At 34.8% G+C, this 26,028-nt stretch overlaps 1 protein-coding gene across 2 annotated transcripts; it reads right to left on the reverse strand.

Moving 5' to 3' along the window:
- Positions 1-841: 841 nt before the first annotated feature.
- Positions 842-24,792, reverse strand: LOC123533559 (NADH-ubiquinone oxidoreductase subunit 8-like). 2 transcript variants are annotated; one of them, XM_045315226.2, is made up of 6 exons: positions 24,713-24,792; positions 14,810-14,887; positions 13,994-14,092; positions 12,248-12,420; positions 8,187-8,315; positions 842-1,974 (listed from the first exon to the last, which is right to left on the reverse strand). In XM_045315226.2, exons 1-6 carry the CDS (start codon positions 24,750-24,752, stop codon positions 1,843-1,845), a joined length of 651 nt encoding a protein of 216 aa, XP_045171161.1. In that variant the 5' UTR covers positions 24,753-24,792; the 3' UTR covers positions 842-1,842. The 2 variants fall into 2 exon arrangements, with proteins under 2 accessions (XP_045171161.1, XP_045171162.1); XM_045315227.2 differs by lacking the exon at positions 842-1,974 and adding an exon at positions 4,183-4,640.
- Between the last annotated feature and the right edge of the window lie 1,236 nt (positions 24,793-26,028).

The raw sequence follows: 26,028 nt of genomic DNA on the forward strand, positions 1-26,028 counted from the left end.
GGCTCATTTGTATCTAAATTGGACTCATAGTAATTATTGAACAATGCCGAGTAAGCTAGCTTCTGTTGTATTGTAACTCTAACATATAGCTGGACCATACAGGCGTGTTCATATTTCCAATAAAAATAAAGAACTGTCTAATGACAGTGCGCTTGACCATTTGAAGACCTTCCACTTAATACAAGTTTACATAAAAAAGCTTTGACAAAATTTATATATAAGCCAGTTATGAAAATTGCTAAAGATGTACGAAGAATCTGAAAACATTTAATCATGTAAGTCCTGAGAAACATAGGAAATTTTCGAGATGCTCTAGAGTGTCTTCCAGCAAACTAAATACCAGTTCTTGCCAGAAAAAAAGGGTCTTAATACAGTATGAAAGCAAAGCTCTTGTGGTAATTAATGGTTATGTGAGGTTTGATGACTTTAGCTAAAATACTTTTTGAATTTATAAGCATTTTCAAATTTTGTTGCAACAGTACAGTAGTTTACTAGTTTTGTGGATACTCATTTGTTCTCTCTAGTTCTCTTTAGCCACATAAAAAGAAACAGAATGAATAAAATTACTGTTATCTATTTTTCTCCCAGCCACATAACTTTCCTTATATGTGTAGAAGGACTCACCGCCCAGTTTGTTAACTTCTGCATAAAGATGCTTTGTATCATTTGTAAAATGTATTTATTTTGCATTTCAGTGTAGATAAATAATAAATATAGAAGGAACTGTGTACAATCCTGTATACAGCTCTCAAAGACCTCTGGATTTCTTTAGTCCACATCCTAGTCATCACATAGAAATACATGCATGGTTTTACTGTATATAGGTTTACATAATTCAATGAAATTTTTAAACAATTTATTTTCATTAATGTAATATTTACTCTAGGAACTCATTAACAGATATTTGAGCCGTGCCATTAGAAAACCAACATAGTGGCTTTGCGACCAGCATGAATCCAGACCAGCCTGCGCATCCGCGCAGTCTGGTCAGGATCCATGCTGTTCGCTTTCAAAGCCTATTGCAATTAGAGAAACCGTTAGCGAACAGCATGGATCCTGACCAGACTGCCCGGATGCGCAGGCTGGTCTGGATCCATGCTGGTCGCAAACCCACTATGTTGGTTTTCTCATGGCGCGGCTCATTTAATAAAACACATAATCCAAGTAAAATTCTATTTCAAAAGAAAATGAGATTCAACTGTATCATATTAAATCTCAGATTTAACAATACATTTTGTACAAATTTCCAAGTAATCAAGGGCTGTCCATAAGACAACATGCTCAACTTTTCTCAGTGCTCGACTCTGAATTAGAGCTTTGCCAGTAAAAGGGGCATAACTCTGTCAAAAATCAAATCAGAGTTATTGGGACAGTTTCTTCTGGTGTAGACTTTGATAGTAAATAAGCATTTTAAGTTTCAATCAAAAAGCTTTCATAGTAACAGAGATACTTGACTTTATCAAAAACTTCAACCAACAGCAACAGCGACGCCGACGCAAGTGCAATAGCTCTTCGTTTTCTTAAAAAAGCCAAGCTAAAAATGCTTGAAAGTTTTCTTTTTCATGTCTATACTAGAAATAACATCATATCACCTTCAGTGGGACAACTGTATCTGATAGCATATAATAAATATTTGAAGGTTTGATAAAGTGGCGGTAATTTTGTTTCTATAGCAACATTCTTTGAGGTCTGTTTTAGATGCAATTTATAGTGTTAAATCTATTTTATAAGTGCACACTGCTGTCTATAAATTTTTATAAAGTGGATTATTTATGCCTGAAGTAAACACTGGTGTAAGCATGAAAGTCTAGAATTAGGAACCAGGAACCAGAAATATACAGTTTATCTGTACAAATAATCAGCTTGCAAGTTGTTTGCGATAGCTGGTTCCCAAATGTCTCCACAGCTAAGCAACTTCTCCTTATTGTATATCATCTCCTCATGTGTCTCAGTAGAAAATTCGAAGTTAGGACCCTGGAAAAATGAAATGAAGTATATTTAAAACTCTATAAACTGGAGTTTATATTCAAAAGTACTACAATAAATATCTATGTATCTTGCATAAAAGCAATACATTCTATGAAATAAGGATTCTATGCATAACAAAGCAATATAAAAAGTAAGCTCATAGAAGCCATACAAAAACATACAGCATATTAAACTAGAACTGTTGGCCTTTCTGCAGAATAAATTACCCCCATTACATCATCTTTCTGGTTGTACTAAAGAAATGTTTTACAACTGTAAAATGTCTGTAAAGAATCTTATTTTGAAAATTACATGATTGAGTAAATGGTATACAGGGTATAATGAATTTAATCATGTCATCCTTTCAAGAGTTAGAGAATGGACATTCAAATTTGAAGTCAAGTTTAGAACTCGTGGATTTTAACTTATGATAATATACTTGTGTACTTTAAATGAATTCAATTCATTCATTGATTATGATTATGAAATGGACAACCAAATTTTAAGTTACAAAAAGAGCCATAACTCCATAAACTAGATTCCCACGGGCAACATGTCAAGCCCATCAGCTGTCATAAGGACTACCGGTAACATTAACTGCACCAAGTTTTGACCTTTGACCTCTAAGTATGACCTTGACCTTTAAGCTATCAATCTGGTTGTTGCACACGACTCATCATCTTATCGAGGCAAACATGTGTGCCAAAGTGTTTAAAAAACTCTCAATGCATGACTTGCATGAGTTACAGCCCGGACAAGCAAAACAGCACCGAGTTTTGACCTTTGACCTCCAAGTCTGACCTTGACCTTTAAGCTATCTATCTGGTTCTTGCACATAACACATGTGTCACTGAGGCAAACATATGTGCCAAGTTGTTTAAGAATTCCGTGATCCATGGATAAGACACAGCCAGGACAATCTCGGACACACGCGCATACACCAAACCCCCTTTGTGACAACTATGACGAGCTTACTGCCAGCGGCCTCGACAAAAATTGGTGGTTTGTAAGTGAAACTGAAGCTGGACTGTATTTTATAATCATGTACCTATCAACCAAAAATAAATTTAAATTACCCATTCAATATTTCAAAACTTATCAAATGGACATCAACAATTTGCTTAATTTTAAGTAAAAAAGAAGAACAACTCTGGCAAATATTAGTGGATTGTAACAAAAATCATCCATTACGTGTATCTAGACGATATACCTGAGTACCAAAAAATGAACTCAACCTACCCATCCTTTCAAGAACTATCAAGGGTGCACAGGCATGGTGACTTACAGTGAACCCCGACTAAACTTGGTTTACCGGGGATATAACAAGACTAACAACGGAGGCATTACAAACCCAGACCTGCAGTCAAAGTGTAAATGATATCCACTTCCATATTCAGTGTAAATAGTATCCAGATTTTTCATTCTTAAAGAGAGAGTAAAAAGACCAAACTTACCAGTGTAAACCAGCAGGGCATAAAGCTTTGGTACAACAGCATAACCATGCAAAGTATTATTAGACCTTTGAAATTGATTAAGACAGACTTAATACATGTACATTGAAGCTTAAGACTTTTTAAATTTGCAAAGAAAAGAAGATTCATCAAGTTATTTGAGATCCAACTAGAAGATTTGTATAAAGAATAAAGTGTTGGATTATGCTTTCTTCATATTCTGATTTTGGAAGAGGAAATGTTTGTCTGTTTTTGATTTAGCACTATTTTTGAACAGTATTTCAGTCACGTTACAGGAGATAGTTAACTAGACCAGTGTTCCTGGATATTGTACCAGTACTAACCAGTTCTCCACAAGTAATTGCCAACTTCTCTGCATGAATCAGATGTGCAGAGAATGATTTAAGTAGCAATGCATTCTATCAAATAGTCACACTTAATTCGAACTCCTAGCTCGACGATTCACAGAAATGTGCTCTCCCTATTGAGCAAAGCAGGCAAATAGAAACAGGAAATTAGTAAACAGTTAAGTGACAAAAAAATGTGGTCACTTCAATAATACCAAAACAGTAAAAAAATTGAAATATGCCAGAATCAAGTTCTTATTCTTGTTTAATTAATTTATCAAATATCTCCTCCACATTTTAATACGACTTTAATATGGCATTTTTTGGCATCTCTTTCTTTATTTTTGGCATTTAATATCTTTGTTAAGAAATGAAAGCCTTTAAAACAAATTAACAAAAAACTACAAAAAACTATCTATAAAAACAAAACCATTTTATTTTTCACACACTTCCATTTCCTGTAGACTTCATCTCATGATTTCGCATAAGTTAATATGAAGCACTGCTATGTAAAAGACCCGAGTGCATTTTTCTTTACATGCAATCTGCAAAATGAATGTATATCTGAAGCCAAGCCTATGTGATATCATTAATGTAAAATATAAGTCTACAATTGTATTTCACTAAAATGTTAGTAATTTTCAATACTTCAGGTTTTCAGTGGAGCTTCAGCATAAAAAATCACATGGTCAATAAAAAAGGCCTAACAACAAAACAGTCTATAAGCTGGGAACCAAAGTGTCTATCTATATAAATAATCAGCTTGAAGATTGTTTGCGATGGCTGGTTCCCACTGATCACCATTGCTGAGTAATTTCTCCTTGTTGTAAAGTAGTTCCTCATGGGTCTCTGTGGAGTACTCAAAGTTTGGGCCCTTCAAATAGTAGAGAAAATACAAGATAACACATACAATACTCCATTCAATGTAAGCTGAATATAACAGAATAAAACTGAACGCATCATGCATTACTGAACACTTATTGCATGCTGACGAGGTTAATATCCAAGTTTATTGACCTGACCAAGAATATATTCACTAAGGCTGGTAAGCTGCGGCAAATATGACCTTCGCCAGGTGCATTGACTTAAATATTTACCAATATCAGTATACAGTAAGCATCTTATTTTATGACTACAATTAAACCGACTGTGTCTAATAGCTAACAAAAAATCAATTCTAGACTGACCGTAAAAATAAAATGTTGACAGACTGTTAAACTACCTGTACTAACTACTCATTAGATTTGTTTCTCATAAGATCTGGTGATTGACCAATCTATATTTAGTTTGATGTGTGTGTTTGTTTTGAAAAGAATATCACTTTATCCAGTGAATATCTTTTACCGACCTCAACGTTACCAGTTACTAACAAATGAGATAAGTGGAATTTACGAGCCATAAAATAATACAATACTGTGAAATCATTTAAATTCGCTGGCATGAAATTTCGCGCAAACGTGAGGAAGGACTGTTTCCCGCATTTTCAATTTTAGCAATAAAAAATATAATAAAAAATAATAATAGCGCGGTCTTAAATTCGCGCATCGGTCCTAGCGCGAAATACGCGAAAATTCGTCCTACACGAATAAAAATGATTTCACAGTATACAGAATTCAAGTGTTATACAATAGGTACAGTAAATGATCTCAGTACAACCAAAGTGTTATATAACAAGGTATGGTAAACATGGTACAATAGGTTTCAAAACAAAAAGAAAATATTAGTATCAAATTTATAATGTAAGCATGGCAATCAACAAGAAAATGGTCACAACACAGGATTGCCACCAAGAAGGACAAATAAAATTCTGACTTTTCACTTCTAAAACCATGATTTTCACTGATCTATCATGAGCAAATTTTCTCCACTGAAATTTCTAATTAGTCCATAAAAATTATTTTTCCCTGAATATATTCGATTTTTTTTCACTGAACATTTTTTAAAATTCCCTCAGAATTAATTAATATCAAACTTCCATCACTTTTTAAGATTGGTGGCAAAAGGAGAAACAGAACAACAAAGTTTGAAAATTGTGGGAACAGGAGTCATAACCATACATTAGTAATCAGTACATTCCATGTACATGCTAAAGTATAACCTTTCTCTAAACTTCCTTAAAAGCTCATAATGCCTTTGTATAAAATGTGGCTACCACATTTTCTGTTATGAAAATAAAATGCATTTTTTTTTTTTGTTAAATCCGATTTCCAATAAATGCTTTCTTTTACATTTGTCAAAGGTCTGAATATTACTGAATATACTAGAATGTTTTATTGATTCTATTAATTTTTATTACCTCCCTTTATGACTTAACTATAACAGTTCATGTGCAATATTAAAAGCAGTGTTTTTCTAACCATGTAAGTACGCATAACATCTATTTGGAAAGCTGTTTCATCTGTTTTAAGATAAAAATTTACAGCATTATGGCCCTTTAATACATGCTGGTCATACATTTCAAAAGAGACAGTCTAACACAATTAACTGAGATGTTTTCACACTGGTTACTCTTCAATATTAGAATTATTCTTTAAAAAGTATTTCTGGAATTTGAAAAATTGAGCTTAGGTTAAGCACGAGCTTAAACCAATGATCCCTTAAGTTAAAGACAGAAGTGATGAATTTATAAAGAATATTAATTGCATTTATACACATAAGTATATCAAGCATAAGATGAATGTATGCTAAGTATGTTAAGATATAAATATCTCATACCCAGAGTTCTAGGCAAGATTTATTTTAAGCTGAGTTCTTAGGAATTATAGCTAGGCAGACTTTTAGCGATTCAGTGCAGTATGCAGGTAATTCATTTTAGCAAACTAAGACCATAAATTATTCATAAGAATGATATGAAATAGCTTGCGAAAATGTAACAAAATATACAGAGAAAGCTACTTATTTTAAAGTAGCTTAAGTATTACAACAATAAAAAAGAACAATGCAATGATAATCATTCAATATTTCTCTACTTGACTTTCTTTGAAGTTGAGGATAAAAGAAAATATTTACTGGGAGTAGATATTTTAGTCGCATACTGCGCCTGGCTGAAAGACCCTGGCAATAACCCTGATTACCCCTATTACAAACCTATTATAATTAATAATATTTATACAATCTCGTAACAATGCATGAAGCTGTATATGATGTGTATATGATGTGTACAGTGGCAAATGCATTGAGCCCTATTTTGTTTAGATCATAGATGGATACCGTCATTCTCTTACTATGGAAGGGAAGTATGATACAATATGTGTAATATACAATGTCTTCAAACTTCTGATCATCATATTGCTTCCTACTGATACAGATACTATGATAGTATGAGTGAGCAAAACAGGTGTAACTCAAACAAAAATGACCTGATCATTAACCAAGCTCTATCTTCTTTATAAATACTCTTAATGAACAAGAGCTGTCACTAATGGTGACAAATGCCCCCGCAGCGCCTTGACCTTTGACCTGGTCGTGTACTCAATAAGTACTATCAGCATGTGAAGTTTAAAGGTCCTGCATGCAGTGTTTCGCAAGTAAAGTGCCTTCATGCAAAAAGTTAACAGTTAACTCTGTCAAAATTCAAATCAGAGTTATGGGGAATTATTTCTCCTTGACTTTGATAGTAAATAACTATCTTAAATTTCAAGTCAATAGCTCTGATAGTAACAAAGATATCTGACTTAACCAAAAACCTAAACCAAAAGTTCTAAGTTAAAAAGGGGCATAATTCTGTCAAAATTCAAATCATAGTTATGGGGATTGTTTCTCCTAGTGTAGACTTTGATAATAAATAACAATTTTAAGTTTAAGTCAACAGCTTTGATAGTAACAGGGATATTTGACTTTATCAAAACCTTTAACCAAAATTTCTAAGTCAAAAAGGGGCATAACACTGTTAAAATTCAAATCAGAGTTATGGGGATTGTTTCTCCTGGTGTAGACTTTGATAGTAAGTATCTACCTTAAGTTTCAAGGCAATAGCAGAGATATTTGACTTTATCAAAAACTTTAACCAACGGAGACGCTGGGGTGAGTGCAATAGCTCTACTTTTTCTTCGAAAAGTCGAGCTAAAAAACCTAATCAATGTAGATGACAGTGAGCGCAATAGCCCTCCTTACTCTTCTTATCATGAAGCTAAAAATACAATAAAAACAGCTATGGACCACATAAACTGCTTGTGACAGCCCTGGTGCTTCTAACTAACACACAGACTAGTGCTGTGCATCTCTGAATTCATTCCAATTTTATATTTTCATACATTCTTTAAATCCTGCTAAGAACTGTACAAGTGCAAACAAGCTAACTTAAAATGGAAATGAAAAAGACAATCTACATTTTCTTATACAAATTGCAAGTTGCTTATGTGAAATATTAAACCGGAAACTTTGGAATTTGAATTATTTCTTTCATTTTTACAGAAGGTACCTCTACAATAGCATCTACAGGGCAAGCCTCCTGACAAAATCCGCAAAAAATACACTTTGTCATGTCAATATCATAGCGGGTTGTTCTTCTACTGCCATCAGCACGTGTCTCAGCTTCAATCGTGATAGCCTATAATGTGAAAGATAAACAAACTGCTTTGTTACCTGTAATGATTACACTGGTTAATTGGTATGGTGATTGCTTAAAGTAATTGTAAGGATAAAGACACGATTGCTGCCTATTAATATAATAGAAATAGCAAGAACAAACAAACTTAGAAATAGCAAGGACAAACAAAGTTCAAAATTGCCATATGTAAAAGTGATAACTGCTTTTGATAAAAATAATTTGTAATTTACATACAATTTACTGGTAGTGAAATCATATACACCATGATAGCCTAAAGTAATCTAATGGTTGAATTACTGACATAAGAACTGTTAAGGCACTCCTAACACAGGAACAATATCCAAGAGCCAAGTTCCACACCCTTCCCCAACTATGAAGAAGATATATACACAAGACTAGTCAGTATGCCAAATATATGTAACGAAAAGTGAAACACCTTAAAACTTCTGTATGACATTGGGATACTTGTATGAACAAGAGCTGTCCGTAAGACAGCGCGCTCGACTTTTCTCAGTGCTTGACTCTGAATTAGAGCTTTGCCAGTAAAAAAATTCCAAGTTAAAAAGGGACATAACTCTGTCAAAATTATAATCAGAGTTATGGGAATTGTGTCTCCTGGTGTAGACTTTGATAGTAAATAACTATTTAGAGTTTCAAGTCAAAAGCTTTAATAGTAACAGAAATATTTCACTTTTAACAAAAAATTCTAAGTAACAAAGGGGCATAATTCTGTCAAAATTCAAATCAGAGTTATGGGGATTGTTTTTCCTGGTGTACACTGTGATGGTAAATAATTATTTTAAGTTTCAAGTCAAAAGCTTTCATAGTAACAAGAGATATTTGACTTTATCGAAATCTTTAACCAAAAATACTAAGTAAACAAGCAAATTCGATGAATTGGTATCCCCCGCCGAAAGGGTTTGTGGTGAGGAATGGCAAAAAGATATATTCGGCAAAAAGTTAAGGATGTTAATAAGAAGCAAATAATTTCATTAGTCAAAATCAATTTAACAGAAACGGACGTTTAATTAAAGAGTACATAATAAATGTATGATACTTTGATCCTGACTAAAGAATTTATTTTGATTGGGATATGCTTACTGTAATAAGCTTAGCTTTTAAAATTAAATGCAGTTAATTGAAATATGAGCTTGAAGTTTAACTGGAATGAAATATTGTCTTTGAGTGGTTTGGCACCAGGTGTTGCTGTTTTACATGTACATTTGAACTTAAAAGATCAGATGTCCTTAAGAGAACACAGGTAAGATATCTTGAACATGGCTGAGGGCAAGGTTTGTGCAGTCACAACTTAACATGTTGAAGGTTTGAACATTTAAAAAAACAAGAGGGCCAAGATGGCCCTAGGTCGCTCACCTAAGAAACACTCCATAACAGTGTAAAACATGTTTGACCTAGTGATTTCATGGACGCCGGACATCGAGCGATCAGAAAAACTCACCTGAGCATTGTGAAAAAGGAATGGAAATATATATTTCTATATATAGATATATGTATATATTTATTTTTTTAGGGGGTGGGGGTGCAGGGGAAACGGGAGAGGAAACAAAATTTCACATGCTGATTATAAATATTGATTGAAAATTAAAAATGAAAAAAAAAAGAAAAAGTAAAAGGGTGAAGTTGAGGGGGAGGGGGTGAGGGTGGAGGGGGGAGGGGGGGAGAAGATGCATGATCAGTGGTGGGCATGACTGGGTGGAGAAGTGAGATGGGGGAATGGTACAACTTGGAAGGTTTTAAAAAAAAATTTAAAATAAGAAATGAAAAAAAAAAATTTTGGGAGGGGGTGGGGAGGGGGGTTGGGAGGGGGAGGGGCTGTGACCAAGGCAAGTGGGTGACCAGGTGTGGGTGCGCAACTTCACATGTTTATAATAAATGTAAGAAAAGAATGAAAGAAATTTAATGAAATTCTGCCAAATGGTAAGTTTGTTATGTACAAATATGTGGATTTTTAGACAATTAAAGGGCAATAACTCTGAAGTTACAAAAAGAAATCCATACAAAATTGTCTGTGTACAACCACATTATAGTGCTCTAAATTCTGTTAAAGTTTCATAGTTCTTGGTCAAATATATCAAAAGTTATGATGCAGAAATTGGCATATCTATAGATCTATAGTACCCTATATAGTTAACACTAGAAACTTCTAAGGGCCATAACTCTGGTGTTACTTGGGCAATCTGTCTGAAACTTGATGGGCCCCATAACCTCATAGTGGTGAACATGTATATGAAGTTTGTTTGGAAAAAATCTAAAATAAGGAATGAATTTTTTTTTTTTTTTTTGGGGGGGGGGGGGGGGGGGGTGTCGGGGGTCGGGGGATGGGGTGATCAAGCTAAGGGGGTGACCAGCTGTGGGTACACAACTTCGCATGTTTACAATAAATGTTCATGGAAAAGAATGAAAGAAATTTAATGAAATTCTACCAAATGGTAAGTTTGTTATGTACAAATACGTGGATTTTTATACAATTAAAGGGCAATAACTCTTAATTCACAACCACATTATGGTGATCTAAATTCTGTTTAAGGTTCATAGTTCTAGGTCAAATATATCAAAAGTTATGATGCAGAAATTGCCATATTTATAGTACCCTATATAGTTAACACTAGAAACTTCTAAGGGCCTTTCGTCGGGGGATAAAAAGGGGCATAATTCTGTCAACATTCAAATCAGAGTTATGGGAATTGTGTCTCCTGGTGTAGACTTTGATTGTAAACAACTATTTTGAGTTTCAAGTAAAAAGCTTTAATAGCAACAGAGATATTTGACTTTATCAATTATTTTTAAAAAAAATCTTAGTTAAAAAGGGGCATAATTCTGTCAAAATTCAAACCAGAGTTATGAGGATTGTTTCTCCTGGTGTAGACTTTGATGGTAAATAAGTATTTTAAGTTTCAAGTCAATAGCTTTGATAGTAACAGAGATATTTGACTTTATCAAAAACTTTAACCAAAATTTCTAAATTAAAAAGGGGAATAATTCTGTCAAAATTCAAAGCAGAGTTATGGGGATTGTTTCTCCTGGTGTAGACTTTGATAGTAAATAACTATTTTAAGTTTAAAGTCAATAGCTATGATAGTAACAGAGATATTTGACTTTATCAAAAACTTTAACCAACGCCGACGCTGGGGCGAGTGCAATAGCTCTACATTTTCTTCGAAAAGTCGAGCTAAAAAAGGGTTCATACAGACTCATCGAACAAAATTTCAGGACTTTTTAATAAATTTTTAATGACCTTTTCTTTATTTTCCAGGACTAACTGTTCTCTCATCTTTTGAAACATGAGTTTCTGAGACTAGAAACGTATTGCCATATGTTCACCAAGAGCAGTAAAGATTAATTCTGTTAACTATTCCATCATCTTCAGTAACCTTGCCAACAATCTCTTTATTCTGTGAACAAACTGTTTGTTCCAAATTTACTGTCAACACTGCTCAACCATGAGCACTTTATTTGTCACATTTTATTTAAATAACATGGCGATCTGACAACTGGAAATGACCGACCAAAAAACTACAGGAAGCCAACTTCACTGTAAGGGACCAGTGTTTTTGTCCCACTTTTATTTCAACCCAGATAACAATAACGTTTTTGGCCACTATACATACATAACCAGCAGATTTATCATGTATGTTTTATAACTGTTTCTTCCCACAGCTTTTGTGACTCTTGGTAACAAAGTTGACTGTCAAGGGCTTTAACTCTGGTCTCACTGAGTGAAATCACAAACAAAACATCAGTGTGTAACTTTACACGCTGAATAACAGTCCTATGATGTTTGATGGTATTAGGTGAAATACTTTTTGAGATATACTTAATGCAAATTCGGACAGATCATGGAAAATTTAAGTGCACCATCAAAAACTTTCACCTTATCACAGAATTACTGTTTTGATAGCGAGATAACAAACCTGTGCTGGACAGATAGCTTCACATAGTTTACAGGCAATACATCTCTCTTCTCCTGAAGGGTATCTCCTTAAAGCATGTTCCCCTCGGAATCTTGGACTCAGAGGGGCTTTCTCAAAAGGGTAATTTAAAGTGGCTTGTTCCCTGAACGTCATACTCTGCACAATAGAGAACCCTGAAATGGAGAAATTTAATCATTAAGAAATAATTTATACCCAACTGTGAACTGCCCTTGAATAAGGTCATTGGAGTCCAGATGTAAAAGAATTATATCACACGGACAAAGACCAAGATATGATAGGGTTATTATAACAGTAGCTTGATCTGGGATGCTGTATTCGGCTAGAGTTGATTTTTGACAGATTGGATCTCTAGAGGCACACAAGCGCCGTGTGTGATCCAACCTTGCAAAACCCACAAGAGCCGAATACAAAATTCCAAGTCTAGCTACTGTTATAATGATCCTTTTATCATATACCTCTACCTATTTGTTTGTTGTTTTGTAATTGAATGAAATCTTCAATGTTTATCGATATTAAAATGGAACTAATTAAAGTTTTTATGTGCGCTATTTATAGAACTGTGTCAGGTAATGCATATTAATGAAAGAAGTCTGGCAGCATACAATATGGAAGGTACAATACGGAATTTTAAAGGTACAATAAGGATTTTTTTTCTACCTGTTTATATTAAATTATGAAATACAAGCTGACTTTTTACAGAATTTATATAAGACTTAGTATATGATAAATAATAATATCAACCTGAAAAACAAACAATGATTCTATTCAGGAGAAAATCATAGAGATGTATTTTGATCTTAAAACTGCTGGCAGCAAGACTTAATGTGATTCTGTCTTTCTGTACACTGAGGCTGTATTGTTGGTCTGTATTGTTAGCTATTCAGTCTGTAAGATTTTCCACGAACACCCCTTCGAATAATAAATGGGAATGTCAAAATTGAATGATAGACCAGTCCATTTTAGAAACTTAGCAGGGTAAAGGTTAGTAATAACATGATACCAAGAACAATTACCTACATCCTTGATGACATCCACCAAACACTTGCCTGTTGTGTGTGGTTTTCATCTAGAGTATGCCATTAATAATTGAGCCGTGCCATGAGAAAACCAACATAGTCGGTTTGCGATCAGCATGGATCCAGACCAGCCTGCGCATCCGCGCAATCTGGCCAGGATCCATGCTGGTCGGTAACAGTTTCTCCAATTCCAATAGGCTTTAAAAGCAAACAGCATGGATCCTGACCAGACTGCGCAGACGTGCAGGCTGGTCTGGATCCATGCTGGTCGCAAGGCCACTATGTTGGTTTTCTCATGGCGCGGCTCATATGTTTAATGACCTAATAACTGTGACATACAGGAAATGAATCAGGTTCAAATGTTAGAATTTCTGCTTGTCATTATGGGTCCACTATCTTAACCCTTACCCTGCTAAATTTCTATAATGATCTTGTCCATCTTTCAATTTGGACAATGCCATTAACTGTCTAAAGGGGTGCTTACCAAAAATATACTGACTGAATGGCGAACAGTGCAGATCTTGATCAGACTGCATGGATGTACAGGCAGATCATAATCTACACTGGTTGAAAAGGCAGAATCAATTGTGTCAACATGGTAAGGTTTAACATTTCTGATGTACTTCATACGCAATTTGCCACAGACTACAAATACCACAGATTTGTTAAATTGAAGAAAAACAGTTGGTATCAGTTATAGAAAGTTAACCTTTTACGAGCTCAGACAGCCATACATCCCTTCCAATTTCATCAACAATGTCCCCCATCTTCTTAGTAGCAAGTTCATCTTCTGGAGGATTAATATTCACTGTAATAAAATAATGAAAATGGTGGTTTTATAAAGTTATAAATTTTACCTGATAACCGAAATATTGAGTTTATAAGATTATTAATATCTGAAGTGCTAACAGAATGATTGGGTTTATAAAGTTAAGAATCAGCGGCGCAGTGGTTAGCAGGTTGGACTACAATGCCAGCAGTCTGGGTTCGTTTCCTGGTTGCAACTGATATCCCAACTAGTGTTCAGTGCTCGGTGATTTACTTAAACTGGTACTGTTTCCAGCAGTATCGGCCTAGACTGGATGCCGGGAAGGTAAACATGTCACCTGCCATGGGCTCGGCTGGAAATAAGTTGTTCCTTCCATTCCAGGTGGGGACTTTCGTCGACTACCCAGTACCAACATTAAACAAAAAACTTTACCATTACCTTTTAAGATCTTAGTTACGTGATAACAGAAAGTAATTAGTTTTTAAGGTTATAAATATCTTACCTAACAAAAGAAATATTGAGTTTATAGGGCTAAATATAAATATCTTACCTGATTACAGGAATATTGCATTTATAAAATGATAAATATCTTACATGGTAACAAAAATATGGTATTTATGAGGTTTATATATATATATTACCGAATAACAGAAACTGTTGATATTATAGGGTTATTAATTTCTTTACACCCAAATTCAGTAAACTAAGCTGAAATTACAACTGTAAGTAAACAATGAAAATAGAAAATGCTCTCACCAAAGCAGTCATCTCGATGATCAGACTGTGTGCTTGACAGACATTTTGGCTGGAATCTCCTGAGTACAGACGCTTGCACTAAAATATAGAGTAAAATAGACACAGTTCATTACTAGTCATCACAGAATCTCGACATCAAAGAAGTCGAATTGTAATGTGAAATCATTTACATGTATATTCATGGGTAGCTAATTTTCATGGATTTCGTAGTTGTGTCAATCAACGATATTAAACAAACAAAATCCTCTTTCATTTTATCTTTAATGGTTCATGTCATCACAAAATATTTATTTTGGCTAAAACCATATGATATTGTAACACTGCTACAACATTTAAAGATTTTACAATAAGTGGACAAGATATTTACTTTGTTCCATGTGTAAGTACTCTATACTTATAAGTCTGGCATTCAAATATGTAACACTGAGCCACCATCTTAGCACGGGCAATAACTCAAAAGTTGCTGGGACAATCCAGATGGCTTACGAGCTTGACTGACATTATTTCAAATTGACCAAATTGAAAGTGTCCAAAGGAGAGCTGCCCATTGGATCAAGACCGACTACGGCCGTACTTCTAGTGTAACAGATGTATGCTACACTCCCTAAACCTTCGTCGACTGGATTTAAGGTGTATAGATTCTAGGTTATCACTCCTCTATAAGATTCATCATGAACTGGTTGCTATCCCAATCCTAGATTACCTGACCCCAATGACCCGATGTGTCCGCTATGGCCATTCCCTAAGTTATAGGTTAATTACTGCAACCACTGACTATTACAAGTTTTCTTATTTTCCGAGAACAGTGTACCATTGGAACCAACTTCCCCCCAGTGTTGCCCACCTTCCTCCCTAGAGCAGTTCAGTGATGCAGTTTGCAGCCTTGAACATGCCTTGCCCTAGTTATCCTGCAAACTCAAGTTTTAACCTTTTTATATCACCAAAGTTATTTTTAGTTTCTTCCACTCTAAATTTTTATCACTATATTCTTTCTCTTTTTGATTTTGATGCGCAAAATGTCTACGTTCCCGCAAGGGGTTTGACGTCAACGGAAGATAGATAGATAGATAGACATAGTATGCCCATAAGCATTGTGATCCTGCTTGATAAGCATTGAGTAAGAACTGGTCAAATCTGCACAAGGCCAGTCAATTTTTGAAGTTTTAAGTTAAATAATTCAAAGGCTACAAATGTGACAAGAGAAATATCTCTTAGAAGATAAATGACCCCTACTATTCTTGGGTGCATGACATTTCGTCGAAACACATTTGGTTGAACAGACAAATGGACGAAAAGACATTATGCCTAATGGACATTATGCAGAATGTGACAATTAGTTGATAAAATTAACAGGCCACGACACTTGGTCAAAAATAAATTATTATTATTGATAATTACTCAAATTAAACGATCAGTAAACGCCTAAAGGTGTTGCTTGTTGTTGATTCCCTAAAGTCCTTTTGATTAGCAAGAATATTAAAGAATTATGTTCGCAGACCAGAAATCATAATCCGGCCTGACAGCAACAATAGTTATGGACTAGCTGAGCAATAAAAAAGAATCTTGTACGCTGTTAAGTTTTTCAATAAGGGCCTTCATCCTACAAGGTGATTTGAGCGATATCGTTGCTTTAAAGTTGGCCATATCGTCTAATTATCGCCTCTGGGCGAAATTCAAATCACCCAGTTTTCAGCGAGTTATTATCTGTTTACTTAAAGTTGCCTTAGACATATCATGGAAAAGAACCAATGTTTTTTATCAGTTCTAGAGGTGGAACGAAACTTTCCTTGGAAGGATTTTCCTATAATAAGGATATGAGCGATCCCAAGAGAGGGAAAATCTATTGGAGATGCGAGAGTCGTTCATGTAAAGGTAAATGATTTACTTATATTCTTAGAAAAGTTACATTGTAGCCTTGACACAAAAATCGCGAGAATTGTTCATGTAAAGGAAAAAGATTTAGTCGGCAAAAGGTATATAGTACGCACTCTTTCGACTTTATTTTTTGAGATTCAGCTTTCTGCAAAATGTATGTTACGAATTTGTATATCTTGCTTCAATTCAAATTTTTTACCTATTTTAATTTCAGACTAAGAGAACTAACGATCAGATCACAAGAACTGTGAAAGACTACGGAAAGAGGCCGGTCTTGGATTTTCTGAAGGGAATAAGCTTTAACATCAAATATTGACTTTATGGTGTATTTAGACAACAGCGCCCCAGCTAGAAACAAATAACAGGGCGCGCCGCCTGTTCCTTCTTCCTTTCCACCCTGTGTGCCCTTTTGCCACCCTGCCCTTTTTCTCAGTATTGTATAAACACGAGCTATAATTAACAGCTTTATTGCCCCTCTTGTTTCCTTTTCACTTGCCACGTGTAGGGCCGATTACGTAACATTACCTCGGTATCGGGCGGAAAGTTGCGAGTCGGTCGTATGATGGTATAACTCCGCCCATCGGCCAATCGCTACACTTACTGATGAAATAACTGCAATAAAGGCGGTACCGCTGAGAAACATTCCGACCTCCGTCCAATCAATAAATTGCATACCCTGGCCAAAGTTGCGTGAACAAACAAGTGTAACATTAATTGCTGTTAATTAATGTGATAATTTGACGGGTCTTTGCCGCCTTAAATCCAGCTGACGAAGGTTAAGGGAGTGTAGCATATCTGTTACACTAGAAGTACGGTCGTAGTTAGTCTTGATCCAACGGGCAGCTCTCCTTTGGACGCTTTCAATTTGGTCTATCTGGACTAGCCAGCCACTGCCTTTGCCCAAATTGTAATCCAAATAGTGGACATTCACCAAGGGAGGTTTGACTAGTCAAAATAATTTCAAAATAAATTTGACATTCAGACTGTTTTATATTTGTGATGGGCAATCTAACGTCAAAACTTTATAGCACCAAAATAATGGAAGTTAATTCACAGTACACAGTCATGTAAAGTTATAGGTTTTATATGGCGTGTAAACACACGGTAAACGTTGATCATGTACAGTACATACAATGGTTTAAGGTGATGTCACTTTTTGAATTTCCGGTGAATAACAAAAAAACAAAGAATATTCAGTTCTTTCCAAAAACTGTTATATTATGATTCAACCAAATAGTTTCCATTGTCTACCAGAAAGGAACAATTCTTATATCTTAATATTGAGATTTGATACCTTTATAACAGACAGTAAACTAAAACAATAGACATTCATATGGGACGTCGGTGAGCTCAACAAAGCAATTTCAAGCACAAATATTAATGTGGAATGTAAAGTAAGTTACACACTACAATATCTGTCCAAGATACTTTCGAAAACAATGCATTTGCAGAATAGAGAGATAAAAGTAATTTTGACAGCTCGTGAAAACTAATGACAAATTTTGACAGGTCAGGTCAGGGTTCTAGCCAGGATTTTTTGAAGGCATGCTGCAGAAGGATATTTTTTGACGAACAAAGGGGTGGGTGCGGGAGGGGTGTCCTCTCCCGCATGGGTGGGGGGGGGGGGGGGGATGGGGCTCACCCCAGAAAATTTTGTGTTACTACAACTCATTTTGGTGCATTTCAGAGTGAAAAACATAGTGGTATTTTCAGTGATTAATTAGCATCATTTACATGCACAACAAGAACAAATAAAGATATTGGGTCATAAAAAATCCTATGGGGTTTATTTGCTGAATGACAATTAAAAGTTTATCAATTTGAAGTTGCTAAAAATGTTCATTTACTATTTATTGTACATAAAACAACACAATTTTGGCACTGCACACAGATCTATTTGTTTAAAGTTATGTCTTGTATTCTTGTGGAGTTTATTTGCTGAAAACTTATCCATTTTAAGTTTTTGAAAATGTCCACTGTTTGTTGTACATACAGTACATCTAAAACAACACAATCGGAGACTGTCATCCAGGGAAACGCTGGTTTCCCTTTTGGATCAATGCCCGATTTCCTTTGGCCATTTGGCGTGGCTGGGAGGGATTCTGAAATTGTGACCGGGGCCTCCGTGGCCGAGTGGTTAAGGTCACTTGCCCCTCATCGATGTGGGTTCGAGCCTCACTCGGAGCGTTGAATTCTTCATGTGAGGAAGCCATCCAGCTGGCTTACGGAAGGTCGGTGGTTCTACCAAAGCGTCCGTTCGTGATGAAATAATGCACAGAGGGTATTTCAAACATTTCTCTATTTTGAAAGTGACGACAGAAAACATTAATTCTTGCATTGTCTTTTCGATATTCCGCCCGAGAAAACACATTTCATACATGTGAAAAATATTAATATTACGGCGATAATTGTTCAAAAGCATTTTACCGTGTTGCACAATTTTTGACTTAATTCCTTACATTGTCTTTCCTTTCCTTGATTGCGAAAAATATTCGGACGATAATTGTTGAATCATCTGTCATTATATCTAATGACATGTATAATCTTAAAACTTGCGAAAACAGTCACTTTCATGTACACATCACAAGATACCGCCTGTCAAAGGATTTAAAGGCGGAGCTACGATGAAATTTACGTCACACGTTCCACATAGGAAGCTGTCATTGGTTAATCGGTTATCTTAACTGGCATCGCTTTACCAAAACTATCGGGTAAGCACGTGGAAGCTTTTTGATTACACTATCGGATTAATCGAGGTGTTTATTGGGATGATTTTATGACATGTCGCTTCGGCAATTAAGGGATGACGGGGGAAATAAGGGATGTCGAATATACAACTCAAAGTCTGAAGGCATGTCGCACGCGACAATTGATAATAGCCTGGCGAGAACCCGGTATATGATGACTCATGACCTAATTAATTTTTTTCTGTTATTTCTAACTTCCAGTTTGATTTTCATAAAAATTATTAATGGGTATTCTTTATTGTAGCTTACAACTCGTACATTAAAAAAAATAAAAGAATATATTGTTAACTCACTGTCGTTTTGTCTATCCATCTCTCGTACGAATTCCTATTGTTTCAGTCATTTGTCAGTAATTAGAGCAACTCACAGTGTTGCAATCATACAAAACACATCCCTTATTTTCACATAGATATTGAGGATTTATCTAATGAGCACATGTATTGGAAACACAATTTCAATACCGACTGTGTATTGTAATAATCGATGCTAAACTATCTCAGCCGTGACATCTCCTTAAATCACCAGAAAATTCGTAATTTTGGATATTATTTGATAATTTTTACATAGATTAATGAGGAATTGTATCCCCTTTCGATACATGTAAGTTTTATTTTAATTTATGGCCATTATAATGATTATTTGTGAAATAATCGGCATTTAAACCTACAGCATGTGAAGCGTCGGCAGCGATGAAAATTTTATCGAAAGTTGCTTCAACTATTTTGGTCTTTTGATTGTTTGATGTGAGTGGGGATATTGCCCATATGAAAAAAAAATCTCAATATTTCTGTTGAGCGCAAATAACCAATCTGTGCTATTTACCAAACGCGCAGCGCATATAACAAATTTTTGTACGTTGGTTATATGCGCAACGATTGGTAAATTTAACCTGCCCGATTTACCAAATGCGCAGCGCAAATAATAAATGTAACTTTATATATCAGAAATTTGCATTTCGTGTTTGATAAATCATGCAGTTGGTCAATTTACCGGTATTAATAAATATAGATGTCAAATGCTGAATATCTCGGTACTTAAATTAGGTGTCATAAATTTGTTTCTACATCAGTAAATTCACGGCAGTCGGTCACCACTCACCAGGTTTCAATACCTCCAATCTTATACAAGATGCAATAAAACCCAAACATGCGTGAAGGTGTGATTTCCTCCAGCTTGCACACGTCGTCCCCTGGTGTGTTTTAGGCTATTTTTAAAATTTTCTACTTCACCCGAGCACACACTTAGCAAAATATCGTTTTTATTATATTGAAATATCTTGAAATTTCCCAATAATATTCTTCCTACCAAAGGGAGCATATCTCTCAACATGTCTAAGATAAAAGATGAAATAAAAAAGTCACAGAATTAAAAGAAAATTCTTACAGATCTTATCTATATTATTATTATTATTATTATTATTTTATAGTACAAAATCTATTGAATAAAGAGTAGGCCTTTGATTACAGACTAAAACTATAGGTTTTTTTTACAAATCAAAATGGATCTCAGTGCTCCAGCTGGGATTAAAAAAGGGCAGGGTGCTGGCACTGAAAAGGGCACTTCTGGGGTGGTGGTCGGTCCGGGACCGTGCTCCTCCGGGAAAAAAATATAACTGGTCCATGCATACAGTGCATTTTAACATACTTTAGGCATGGAATTTGGCATAATTTAGGCATGTTTTTTGGCACACTTTAGGTATGGTCTTTTAATAGGCTATGTCTGTCATCTCTAATGCACCTATTTATTAACTAAAAATTCTGCTGTTTGTATTTTACTTGGCACTGATTTTCAACTTGTAACATTTCTTTGTAATTGCATACTGAATAACAATATCTATGTGTTTAGGGTTATTTTACTTGCTACAATTTCAGTACACATCTTCTCCATGTAGGCTACTTGATATTTATAAATTTATACCTGCAACATATTATATACAGAAAATAAAGTTTAAACTTCCACTTAAATAAATGAAATCAGGCAAAGTTTTTAACTTACAACAGTCTAAAAGCAAGTTTAGCACTTGTAATAGACATATTCCTGGTATCCAAAATTTTATATCCGGATATGGTTACACTTTTTTCTAAAAGTCGTCGAATGTCCAATTTAAACAATATTTTTGAAAAAATATTATGATGCAAAGACAGTTTAACAGCATTTCACAGTATCTGACATTAAAGTGTACCCTGTCATTACATCTTAGTAAACTAATTTCAAAGAAATCTTCATGAAAAAACGGCAATTTCACAAAGCAGACGACAACTTACTTTCGATTTCAAAAACTTGTAAAACGATAAAATCAAAATATTTTCCTATTTAAATTTGATTGTGATCGATTTTTATTAATAACATATAAATGTCTGTTGTCTGGACTTAAGTTTCAGTTGTGTATAAAGGGGTATTTACGACTATATTACCGAAAACGAAAGTACACTTTGACAGGTGGCGCGAAATGATAATGATTTCAGACTGGTTTGCAAACTGTTTTAACTCTAAGGTTCAATGATTTTAATGCTAGTGGAGCAGTCTAAAATATCATGGTCTGCCTCGGGCACGATTACAGCAGGTAATATTGTTTAACTGTTTGCTAATTTTGTCAATGCCCCCAGGCGTGTATCACTCGATAAAAAGGGGGCAATAAAGCAGTGTATTATAATCACAGAGGCAAAAAAGGGAAGTTTGGCTAAAAAAAAGAAATGAATGGTTGTAAACGGGCAGGGTGCCTGGCGGGGCAACAGGGCGGAACGAATTTCGGAACGGGCGATGCGCCCTGCTGTAAATAGCTAGCTGGAGCACTGATCATCTATAATGTTACACCTGTAACTTGCGTGGCAGGTCTGTCCTGCGCTAATAGCAAAGTTTGAAATTACACTGTATTTCAGATATATTTCATTCATAAAACATACTATTTATGTAACTTTCAAATGAATACTGTAGAAAAATGAATAGAAAAAGAGTGATTTCTGTCATAACGAGAACGAAATATTACATTTTTTATCTGCGCAAGATGTGTGTCTGCGCTAATAATAAATCTGGAAATTACTCTGATAACTTGAATATCTTTTATAAATCATATTAACTTTTACTTTGATTTACGATTACAGACTAAAACTATAGGTTTTTTTACAAATCAAAATGGATCTATAATGTTACACCTGTAACTTGTGTGGCAGGTCGGTCCTGCGCTAATAGCAAAGTTTGAAATTACACTGTATTTCAGATATATTTCATTCATAAAACATACTATTTATGTAACTTTTAAATGAATACTGTAGAAAAATGAATAGAAAAAGAGTGATTTCTGTCATAACGAGAACGAAATATTCCATTTTTTATCTGCGCAAGATGTGTGTCTGCGCTAATAATAAATCTGGAAATTACTCTGATAACTTCAATATCTTTTATAAATCATATTAACTTTTACTTTGATTTACGATTACAGACTAAAACTATAGGGTTTTTCTCGTTATGACGGAAATCACGCTTCTTTCTATTTTTTTTTTCTACTCCGAAAACATTTTTATAAAGTTACATAAATAGTATCTTTTAGAACTGAAATATGTTTGAAAGATCAATGTCAGTTCAGAAATTGCTATTAGCACAGGAACAACATCCGCGCAGGCTACGGATGAAACATTATATTCAGATTTTCAAAAGCTACATTTTTAGATCATTGTAATCGAAAAACGAAGTAAAGTTAAAATGCTTTATAAAAGATATTCAAGTTATTGGAGTAATTTTCAGACTTCTATTAGCGCAGGACACACATCTTACACACCTACAAAATGTAAAATTTCGTTCACATTTTGAGGAATTTTATTAGTTATTCATTCTATTTATCTCACTATAAAACATTAAACAATTATATAAGTATAAAAGATCTGTAAGTTCGTCTTTTAATTCTGCTTTTTTTTGTTTTATTTTTAATCTTGGCCATGTCAAGAGATATGCTCATGTCGGTAAAAAAGAATTGCGCTTTTTCAATATGATGAAAAGAAAAGCGATATGGTGAAATGTGGTAAGTGTGTGGCAATTCAGTCTGTTATGTACGTAAGTCTCCTTTATGTTCTATATTCGGTATTAAAATGACTGCGTGTGATCGAATGAAGTAAAATACTTTAGTTATAAAAAGAATAGAGAGGACGATGTGGCTATCCGAAGGAAATCACACCTTCACGCATGTTTGAGTTTTATTGCAATATTGTATCATATTGCAGGTATTGAAACCAGGTGACCGACTCCCAGGAATTTAATGATTTTGAAATAAATTTATGACACATTTTTATAACCAAGATTTGCAATATCAGTCTGTAATTGTTAAACAATGTAAAAGTTAGCATGGTTTATGGCAGATATGCATATTATCAGAGTAATTTCCAGATTTTCTATTAGCGCAGGATCGACATCCCGCACAGGCTACGGCGTTTAAAAGTTAAAAAAAGTATAAAAATAAATAAAAAAAATACTTGTGTTATTAAATATACCTAGGATATTTTGTATCATTTTAATGTTTTTTAACACCTATGACAAATGACTCTTAATACCGTCGTCAACAGAAATTTATAGGCCATAAACTACCAGGGACGTGAGAATCTCATTGAAATTACCGCATAAATACGCTCATTTACTTAAAAAAAATGTTTTTCTTTTTCTTTACAAATTCACACCTTTACGCGTGCCTGATCACCGTCAGTTTTACAATTTTATGTAGGCCTACAAGTCTAACACTCTAATGATATTCAATTTTATCGGGAGATATCATCCATATGTTAAAAGCGCAGACTCATTTACCAAACGCGCAAGACAGTTGCCCTGCCCATATAAGAAATATATAAGGTTACCCGATTTACAAATCGTTGCGCAGATAACAAATTGGTTATTTGCGCTGCGCGATTTACCAAATGCGCAGATTGGCTATATGCGCGTAACATTTCCATGGATCAAGTCAAATTAGTTGGACTAGAGTAGAGGATTGACCTGATCCATACGCCCCCAAAAATTATATGGTACACCTTCTAGTCAACCGGAACCATTAAGAACCACTTATTGAAGTCGGTTATGTTGACAGCTCAGATATCAAAACAATAACAAAACATTACATAACTATAACACAGAAATTTATTCTTAAAAATTCTCAAGGCCGCACAATGTCACCGTCTCAAATAGGTAACTGCGGACGTTAACAGAACATAAAATACTGCAGTAAAGAAAATGATGTACATTACATATTTAAGCATTGAAGCAATATGAAAATCATGCTGAAAACTACTAAAAATTCTTTTACCAAGCCGATTTGCAGTGAACAACCTCGCAAGGGCAGCCATTTTAAATATCTCCAAATTGGAGAGTATTTTTGCTTCTATTCTCCGTACCGTACCGTACTGTACTGTACTCATCTAACACGAGAAATTCCCACGAGATTCATGGTTGATGATAAAGACTGTATGCTTTAAAATAATAAATTGTCTCATGATATTCACGCTCTTATCTTACCATTGGGAACAGGACTGTTCTATAGAATTCATCCCTGGTAACTGAGAGGTGTTGTGGATTACTAGAAAAACCCCTTGGGGGAAAAAAAAAAACAAAGACAAATATCAAACAGGGAATGCCACGTACCAAAACTTATATTTATGTACCATTGCCATTGAGACTTTTTAATGTATAAATAACTTATTTCCTGAATTTTTACAGCCTATGGAAATTGTCAGTTAAATGTTCTGTATATTATTGCAGGTATGAGAATATGTTTGAGGTGCCACAAGTCAGGACAACAAACTTCGACAAAAAATCTTTCAGGTTTTAGGCAGCCAGAGTGTGGAACAGCCTGTCAAATGACATACGTGCTATAAAAAAGTATCAGGCTATCCGCATCTGGACTGGCCCTGCATGTAAATGTGCCATGTGCCAATGATTTCTGCTATATGATGTTGCCCTGTTTAAATTCTGTTTCTTTGTTTCTTTTTAGTTACTTTTATGTTTTTTTCTTCTTTTGCTTGTAGCTGTGTCTGTGTATTTTAGCTGCTTTAGTTCAGTATGGAATTGTTACTCTCATGATGTTTCACTTCTGTTTCTTTTATTGTGCTTTGATAGTTAACACACTGCTTTTTATGTGCTGATTTATTTAATTAATCTGTGTTACCCTTGTTTTACTTATAGTATGTTTGTCGGAAAATAGCTTTTGAGCTTATGTTATTTGGTATCCGACGGAAAATCATTAGTAAAGTTTCTTGTATCTTGTTTCTTGTATCTTCACCTCATCAGAAATCAAAAAGATATTGAAATAAAGTCCTATTACAAACAAGTCCGCCCCAACTAGAATATTGTTCAATTGCCTATATATACGCCCTTAGCAAGTACAATTGATAGACAATTCGGCAGCAAACATATGCCTAATATAACTCTGATAACATAAGCAGTGAATTTCCCGTATGATAAATGCTTTAAACTGACAAACCCGTGAAAACGCCGTCTACACACCTCTCTGCTTGTATTGTAAGCAAATGCAGCCTAATCCATGAAGATTATCTCCACCTCAGACACCCTACCAGAAATCTCAACTGCTTATTTCCACGTTCACGTACAGGATGTCCCACCATA

The sequence above is a fragment of the Mercenaria mercenaria genome, chromosome 12 (assembly GCF_021730395.1).
Source record: "Mercenaria mercenaria strain notata chromosome 12, MADL_Memer_1, whole genome shotgun sequence".
In the NCBI taxonomy this organism is placed as follows: Eukaryota; Metazoa; Mollusca; class Bivalvia; order Venerida; family Veneridae; genus Mercenaria; species Mercenaria mercenaria.